This window comes from Berghia stephanieae, chromosome 7 (assembly GCF_034508935.2).
Source record: "Berghia stephanieae isolate SIO BIC M18660-M18661 chromosome 7, UCSD_Bste_1.3, whole genome shotgun sequence".
Taxonomy (NCBI): domain Eukaryota; kingdom Metazoa; phylum Mollusca; class Gastropoda; order Nudibranchia; family Aeolidiidae; genus Berghia; species Berghia stephanieae.
Genome location: NC_088366.1, coordinates 14,795,845 through 14,804,998, shown reverse-complemented (window position 1 = coordinate 14,804,998; position 9,154 = coordinate 14,795,845). Strand labels below are relative to the sequence as shown.

General features: G+C 39.6%; 3 protein-coding genes across 3 annotated transcripts; all 3 read right to left on the bottom strand.

The window, feature by feature from the left end:
* Positions 1–3,123: 3,123 nt before the first annotated feature.
* Positions 3,124–5,046, bottom strand: LOC144976468 (uncharacterized). The gene has a single exon (XM_078920760.1). The coding sequence runs from the start codon at positions 5,044–5,046 to the stop codon at positions 3,124–3,126; it is 1,923 nt and encodes a 640-aa protein (XP_078776886.1).
* Positions 5,047–5,085: 39 nt separating this feature from the next.
* Positions 5,086–5,823, bottom strand: LOC144976467 (uncharacterized). Its single transcript, XM_078920759.1, has one exon. It carries the CDS (start codon positions 5,821–5,823, stop codon positions 5,086–5,088), a length of 738 nt encoding a protein of 245 aa, XP_078776885.1.
* A 22-nt stretch (positions 5,824–5,845) lies between these two features.
* Positions 5,846–6,748, bottom strand: LOC144976466 (uncharacterized). Its single transcript, XM_078920757.1, has one exon. The coding sequence runs from the start codon at positions 6,746–6,748 to the stop codon at positions 5,846–5,848; it is 903 nt and encodes a 300-aa protein (XP_078776883.1).
* Between the last annotated feature and the right edge of the window lie 2,406 nt (positions 6,749–9,154).

The window sequence follows — 9,154 nt, the reverse complement described above, 5'->3', positions numbered from 1 at the left end:
ACTTACAAAATGTCATAAGTACATGTCTAAAATTAAAACGCGTACTGGGTGTAAGGAATTGGATGGATAGGATCAAGCTAAGAAAGCTATTCTTTTGAATGACGATAAAACGGAGGTGATGTGTGTAGGGAACAGGAGATTTTTGAACGAGAAGAAATTGTAAGTGGGAGAGGTGTCGATAGATATTGTTGACAAAGGGTAAAAAATCTTGAAGCATTCTTAGATTCGGAACTGTCGATAAACCATCAAATTAAGATAATGATTCAGTCATTGATGTTTCATTTGAAAAAAAAATGGATCTATTCGACAGTTCCTTTCTGAGGTTGTTACCAAGAAACTTGTCGTTTCTCTTATTATTTTATTTTCAAAGCTCAGATTACAGTAATGCTCTGTTGTTTAGGGTATCGGGAAATAAGCTCAGACGGTCCAAAATAATGCTGCCAGATTGGTCTTTCAATGAGGAGGTTTGACTCTGCCACACCTCTCCTTCGAAGATTACACTGGCTGCTTGTTGAGAAAAGGGTCAAATTCAAAGCATGTGTCCTAGTTCATCGTTGTCAGCAAAAAACTGCCCCTCCTCGCCTCACAGAACTCCTAAAGAAATATTCGACAACCCAACCTTTGCGTTCCTCCAATAACACCATCCGTTTCCGTTTGGCTATTCCACTCATTCGTACAAAGGCGGGAGCAAGGTTCTTTTCCATTTTGGTCCGTCTGTATGGAACACCATTCCACAGAGCATCCGAGAATCCAAATCATTGTCTGTTTTCAAGCAATCCTTGAAAAGATTGAATTTTATTTTTTTTATGTCTTGTACTTTCTATATTGTTTTGTGTAGATGTAATTTAAAGCGTCAAGAACCTCATTGTTGAGGACATAGTGCGCTCTATAAGAGTAACAACAAGAGATGAAGTGAGTAGAAAAGTGCCAAAAGACATGACAATAGAGAATTTAAAAAATTTCGCGGCGGTCGTGGGGTTTGAACCTGCGACCTTATTGGTACGACAACTCCGCCTGGCCGGTGAGAGCGTGACTCTACCGTATGAGCTATCCACGAACACAAAATATTGGTATCAAACTCAGGTCATTTCTAGAGCTCGAGCTCTCTCTCACCGACTTCTGGAGACCACGGGTTCGCCACACAACCATCGCGAAGTGCCTGGCCAGCAGTTAAGCTTAATAGCCAATATTCTCAACACAAACATATAACATAGAAACGATTGAGACATGAGTATGCTCCGGTATATGGGGTGAATTTTTAATTCAGAAAAGTGAGTGGAGCAGGCACTTTTGTTGCTCTATAAGAGTCTATTCTTCTTCTTCTTCCTCTTCTTCTCCCGACCACTAGCTACTACTTGTGCTACTACTACTACTACTACTACTACTACTACTACTACTACTACTACTACTACTACTACTACTACTACTACTAATACAACTAATAATACTAATAATAATAATAATAATAATAATAATAATAATAATAATAATAATAATAATAATAATAATAATAATAATAATAACAATATTAATAATAATAATAATAATAATAATAATAATAATAATAATAATAATAATAATCTGTCCCCGCGGTTTTTTGCCATTTCAAACGCCAAAATTTGCCTTAAAAATGGTAAAATTTGCCATCAAAATAGCTAAATTTGCCAAAAATTTGCCGCTAGTTTTACAAAAATGAAACAATTAAAACAACATGTGCGGTAAAAATGGACAAAAATAGGGCATTTTGTAGAATATTGATGTCACATGTCAACATGAATTTATTTACATTTTGAATGGTTTGAAATAATATTATAGTAATAATAATAATGATAATAATAATAATAATAATAATAATAATAATAATAATAATAATAATAATAATAATAATAATAATAATAATAATAATAAGTAAGTAAAAAAAAAAAGAGAAGGAAGTAATCAAAATATTTTATTAACTATTTAGCTTCTTAGCATTTGGGAAATCAAAGTGAACAATCGCATTAAAAAAAAAATTCAAAATTTGAAAAACTAATTAAGGAGAGGAAAAAAATTATTCACAAGGAAAGAGAAACAAAATCCATTTTCCAACGGGGGCACATTAAATTTGTATTCTCTACTTACTATCTAATTTTGAGCATTATTATTGCTTTATATTTCAATATAGGCCTAATGGGATTTTGAATGAAAAACATGGAAAAAATCATGAAAAATCATAATCATATCATGAAAACTAAGTGCCAATTTTGGATGCTAGCATTGAAAGTCGACGTCTTTTCACAATTTTTCATAGCTTTTGTTTGTTTTTTTAAAACAAAAAATCGTCAATTTAGCCTAAAACGGTGTTAGTCAATAAATTGAACTGAGTCTCCAAAGATACTTTTAAACACTTTATTTACAGGCAAGATTGTTTACAAATAAAACATGATGCTTCCTCTTTGACAGTCACCAAAAAAATCCGAACCTATCTCCGTTCTCTAGATTACTTCCGTTCAAAATACACAATGTCCCAACCTTTCTCCGTAGTAATCGTTCTCTAGATTACTTCCGTTCAAAATACACAACATTCTCCCCACCTTGGATAATGATGAATAACATGAAATATCCAACTGTCAAAATAATGTCCAACCGCAAAACCGTACTACAAACATAATTCCAATGGTGGAGTAGAGAAGAGAGGGAAACAAAAATAAAAAAGGTGACCAGAGTACAATTGGTACAATTTAAACCTTATCGTAAATCTGAACATATATATGCAAAATCGCGTAAAAAATGCAAAACAAATCCAAACTAAAATGATGCAAGGAATTAAAATAATTTCAACTGAAAAACTATAAAATGCTATCAAACCCCCATAAAAAAGGATAGCAACGCGGCAATAACCCATCTTCAGGAAATGCCCACTCGTTTTGATCAACTCATTATGTATTAGTATTAGTCGTAGTCGTATGCATAAAGCCGCCACTACTGACAACAATAATAAACCATCTTAGCTATTTGGGAGAGAAAAATTATACCATCAATATACATTAGAATAAACATAGCAAACAGGTCTTTATATATAAGACTACTAATCGAAACACAATATAACTGAATATATGGAAATAATAGGATGATACAATACGTCTAGAGGCTAAAAATACATTTAGGCTTCACGATGCGCCCTGCTCTTGTTCGAACTCCATAATTTTCCTGTCCAACACTAACTCCTACTTCTTTAGGAAGGTTCGAACCATCACTACTTTCTGGTCGCTGTGAATCAGCCTCGGTATCATCACTCATAGACCCTCTGCCTTCTAGTTCAAGAAGATGCAGTCTTTGTATTGGTCTAATAAACGACCCTTTCTTTGTTTTCACTTCTACTGTTCTTATAATTATAAGCTTGTCTTTACTTGGAATTAGCTTTGTCACTCTACCAAGTGGCCAATACAATTTTGAACAATTGTCTTCTCTGATGATAACAACATCGTTCAGTTTCAGACTCCCCTTTGCTTTTGCCATAGGAGCATGAGGTAACTCTCTGATATAACTCTGTCTCCAAATAGACCAAAATTTATCTAACTCTTCTGACCTCGATGCTGCCATTTGGCGCAAGTCATTTGCCGTTACACTCTCAGGGCTAAGGTTCGAACCCATGGCGGCCATGTTTCCACCAATAAGAAAGTGATTAGGAGTGAGAGCTTCCCAGCTATCTAGCGTGTCCCCGACAAATGTGAGTGGACGACTGTTGACACACATTTCTATTTCACATAACAGTGTGATAAGTTCTGATTTTGTAAGGCATCTGGTACTGATACTTTTCTTTAAACTGGACTTAACAGAACGGACAAGGCGTTCCCAAATTCCTCCAACCCATGGGCTTCTAGGTTTGATAAACTTCCATTTGGGACTTTTATCACCATATTCTTCTGCCAATTTTCTTGACGCTGACTGAAAAGTTTTAGCATTATCACTCATAACAGTCACTGGCATACGTCTTCTTGACACAAATCGTTTGAATGCCATCATGAACTGTTCAACTGTTAAACTGTCCACAAGCTCCAAATGAATGGCCCTTGTTACACCACATGTAAACAAACAAATGTAGTGCTTTTTCCCAACAAAGTCTGCGGTAAATATAGGCCCGGCAAAGTCTACCCCTGTTACAGAAAAGGTTTCAGATCTGCTAATTCTCTCCTTGGGGAGAGGAGCAATTGGCTGTTGGCATGGTAAAGAGTCATATCTAGAGCACCTGGCACACTGCCTTTTTACTTTTCTTGCTAATGTTCTCAACCCGATTATCCAGAACTCGTTCCGGATAGAAGATATCATGTGTGGAACACCTGCGTGCTTCGATTCTAAATGCTCACGACTTGTCAATAACTCGGAAACATGACATTTCGGCAAAATAATTGGGTGTTTGCACTCAAATGACGCTGAAGCAAACTGAAGTCGTCCTTGCAACCTCAAGAGACCATCTTCATCAATGAAAGGATTCAATTTACGCAACGGAGACCCCTTAACCACCCTGTTCCCCAATTGAACTTGTCTCACTTCTTCAGAAAAATACTGAGCTTGAACTGTTCTCAAAAGCACCCTCTTCCCTTCAACTATCTCTTCAACCTTGAGACACTCTGAGTATTCTCTATCTGCGCGTGCTTTCTGACGGCAATTGCTGATAAATCTTAGCACCCACGCTATTACTCTGACAGACTTTGAGAAGCCTCCCCACCGTTCAAACGGTAGCAGAGGCACTACACTAAGGGTGTTGCTTTGTAGTGTCATCTCTTGGCACTCTGAGGAACATATCATGTTGACTTCCGCTTCATCTTGGATTTTCTCTTCTTGACTTTCCTTCTCTAAAAAATCTGTTGGCCCATTTATCCACTCAGACGAATGCATCAAGGTATTTGCTGTCACTCCTCGTGTTCCCAAATCAGCAGGATTTTCTGATCCCTTGCAATGCTGCCAATTTGAGGGGGAAGTAAGTTGTTGGATTTCAGAAACTCTATTTGCAATGAAGGTTTTCCACTTTGAGGAATCACTGCGTATCCAGTGTAGAGCAACCATCGAGTCTGTCCAGCATCTGTAATTTGTTTCCTCTGGCAGTTATAATGCTTTCATTACAAAACGAAGGAGACGGGCTCCCAACAGACAACCCAACAATTCTAAACGAGGCAAGGTGACCTGTTTTACTGGTGCCACTCGTGACTTGGCCATAACCAATGTCATCCTCTGTCGTCCATCTTCTTCCTTCACACTTGAATACACAGCAGTACAATACCCCTTTTCACTCGCATCACAAAAGCAATGCATTTCTAAACTCTTCTTGTTGATCCAGGTGCACAACACCAAACACCTTGGTACTGCCCATGTCGACAATATGGACAATTCATGCATCCATGCTGAAAACCGTTTTTCTAGGCTGTCTGGGATTTCTTCGTCCCATTCCACTCCCAATTTCCAGAGTTCTTGGAAGACAATCTTTGCTGTTATAGTGAAAGGACTGAGGTAGCCCAGCGGATCAAAAATTCTGGACAGCAAACTCAAAACTAACCGTTTGGTTACCACAACATCTGTTGGAAAGGGATAACCCATAAATTCAAAAACATCAGCCGTCGGATTCCACATCAATCCCAAAATTTTGGTTGTGTCACTCTGTGGCATGACTCCATCTCTGAAATCTTTTTGAACTCTTTCTTTTACTGTCAAACTGTTAGAATTCCATTTGCACAGCTGCATGTTCGCTTCTGACATGATTTTGGATGCTGTCTTCTGCATCTCACATGCCTGGTCAATGTCATCTGCTCCAGTGAGAAGATCATCCATGTAGAAGTTATCTTTCATCTCTTCCAGAATCTTTGACTTCTCATACTTGTTGAGATGGTGTCTGACTGTTGCAATCAACAAAAATGGTGATGTACCATCCAAAGATCACTCTTTCACAGCGCATCACTCTCATGTTTTGGCCTTCCTTCAAAAGAAACCTCTGTACGTCTTGGTCTTCCTTTTTCAATCTAATTTGAAGAAATGCCTTCTTGATATCTGCTGTCAGGGCTACCGGCCATCTTCGAAATCTAAGGAGGACATCGGCCAAATTGGGTAACAGATTGGGACCGGCATGAACGCAATCATTCAATGATATTCCATTCGATCCACGGCATGAGGCGTCAAACACAGGTCTGACCTTGGGAGTGACGCTCTCTTCTTTGATTACTGGAAAGTGAGGTATGTAATAAACTGGTCTGTTTTCTGGCTGCATTTCGTCCAAGGGAACCTCATGTATCACTCCTTCCTTTTCAAGAGCTTTGAATACATCAGCATATCTGGTGTCATCACCCAGCTTCCTGTCAAGGTTTTCAACTCTACTTTTTGCAGATTGAAAATTGTTCTGTAACTCTGACTTCATGACCCCGTCCTTCCATGGCAATGCAACTTCATACCTCTGATCTACAAACTTTACACTGTTCCTAAATTCTTCCCATACGGGGTTCCCTACTTCTGCATTGACCCCGTGGTTAGAATCATCCAAGATCCCAATTGCCTCAAGCTCCCAGAATTTCTTCACTGTACTATCACTTACACAACCCAGTGTCAAAAATTGTGAATGGGAGTTTTTGCCCTTTACTTCAGGGGAATGCCATGATCCAGAAAGGATCCACTTACCGAAAATGGTCTCTTGAGCCACAAGTCCAATCTCACTGTTTATTACCTTACCTGGTATGATTAACTCCCAATAATTATCAAGTCCAATCAAAACATCCACTCTCATTCTCTGACCCTTGTCATACTCATCTCCCCATTCCAAATCTGAGCCCACCTGAGACTTAAACTGAGCAAGACAATCAAGATTCACCCTGGCCTGTATAATGTGCCACAAATTTCACCAATTTCTGTCAAACAGACTTTCGACTGCTTACCCTTCAGACCATGAAAGGAAATTTCGTAAACATTTCTTTCTCTTTTTTCTGATGGTCTGCCCCCACCAAAGGTGAAAAATGATGTCTCCTCCTTACCAATAAATTTGGGTTTTAAACTCTTCACACAGGAGGATGAGATGTACCTTTTATCAGCAGCGCTGTCAAACAAAACAAAAACGTCAACATCATTGACTTCCACTTTGCAGCTTTGCATGACAGTCTGTCTTCCTGTAAACTCAGACTTGGCGTAAATCACGCAGTTGCCTGACCCCCCATTTTCATTTGCACTGTCTTCAGCTCTGTTTGTGTTTTGTTTGGCAGCACTCTGATTTTGGTAACAAAACACCTTATGGTGACCTTTATGGCAAATCGAACATTTGAATCTACAGCTCTTAGCCAAATGTGAAGGCCGGAAACACTTGAAACAAAGATTACTGTTCTTTGTTTTCTCTCTAATTTTTTCAGTGTCCATTTCCGCCAGCTGTGGACATTTATCACTGTAATGGCTGTCCCTTTTACCACAGAAAACACAAACACAAGCACGATTCTGATTGTCTCTTTTTTCACTTGTCATCAACGCAGACGCAGTGTTCTTCCTTTTCTCGTACGCCACTGCCACCCTTGCTTTTTCGTGTGTTGGTGGAAAATCGAAATGTTGGGAAAGTTCCCGTCCTTGAATTTCGTCGTGGAGAAAATCCATCAAAAAGAGTAAGTCCGACTCTCGTTTGTCGCTCGTTCGGGCCCATTCCATACGAAAGTCACTTGGCAGTCGACTCAATATCAGGGGTGTCAAAATGACCCCATACTGTTCCCCTGAAATTCCAAAGTTCTCTAAACTCCGAATGTGTGACTGAACTAGGTTGTAAAAAGTCCACATATTTTTCACATTCCTTACGTTGACCTCAGTTGCCAGAAGTTTTTGAATATGGTCGAAAACTATTTTTTTCTTTTCTATCGTAACGTTGTCGAAGAATTTCAAGTGCGTGACGATAATTTTCTCCGGTCAAACTTAGTCCTTTGATACACGAAAGAGCTTCTCCCGACAACAGTGATTGCAGATACGAAAACTTGGTGATATCAGGTCGCGTCGCTTCATCAATAAGCGCTCGAAACGAATCAAAGAATGAAGGCCACTCAGTGTAATCCCCCGAAAAAATCTGCCAGTTGTATTTTTGGCAAGTTTGCTGCACTAGGATTAAAACGCCCTGATCCATTGTCCTGCGTTTCACTATTGTTAGCGTTCACACTGCGCACCGGTTCCATGGAGGTCTGAATCTCAACTAGTTTCATCTCTGCAGCCGCCTTAGCCGATCTGCACTCAAGTAGGAATAAATGTTCATTTTCAATGTCACGCTGCAAGTCCTCTTCAGAAAGGAACAACAGTTCGAGTTCTTCTTGCATTGATGTTAACTTATCTTGTCGCCTTTTAAAATCTGCCAGGGGTCCCTCAACAGAGAGGGAAAAGAATTGAGCCACCGTAAGGCGACTAAAAGAGCCATTCTGGTTTGGTGGTAACCAACGAAAAACCACCCGACTGGTGAGAGAAAAATGGAGAGACACAGTGGCTCCACAGACCCCCACACCCCAGCCCTTTTTATGAGAATGGCTTCATTCACCCATTTTGCTATTTTTCTTGTCCTGGCAATCATCCCCAAACTTTTTCTCCCCCCAAATCCCAAGAACGTAGTATATAAAAGATGTTTTGAGGAATGACGGTTTCAGTTTAAAGAGAGCAAGGGAAGGCGATGGCATAGCACAAATCCCACCCCCTTTTACCATATTTGAGCTATGATTTCCATTCCATACCCCATTTCCCCAATGATTCCAAATTTCCCTTCCTTATCAAAATTGAGTTGCCAGGACAGAGAGAGAGAAAGAACGGAGGAAAACAAGCCTTCTTAACTGTCTTCTATCCCCCAGTATCTCTATACCCTGTACCGTTGAAATAGGTTCAACGAGGAGATATTCCTTTCCAAATCCTGCACAGCAGGCACCTTTTCTGCTGAGGGTGCGCAGTTCCGAGAGGACCCCGATAAGGAGGAGCTATTGATCCTGGAGGCTGAGGGGGGTTCACCTTGCGAGGTGTTTCTACCCCAACACTCCTCTTTGGCTTGACGCTTCTCTAAAGACGGGTGGGTAGCCTACCTTGTAGATGGCCCGAGCTACCCAACGCAGAGATGCCAAATCTATTTTTTGGCACTCCCCTCCATTTAGGCAAAGAGATTGGAAGGACTAGATTTAAAACCATATCTAGTTCC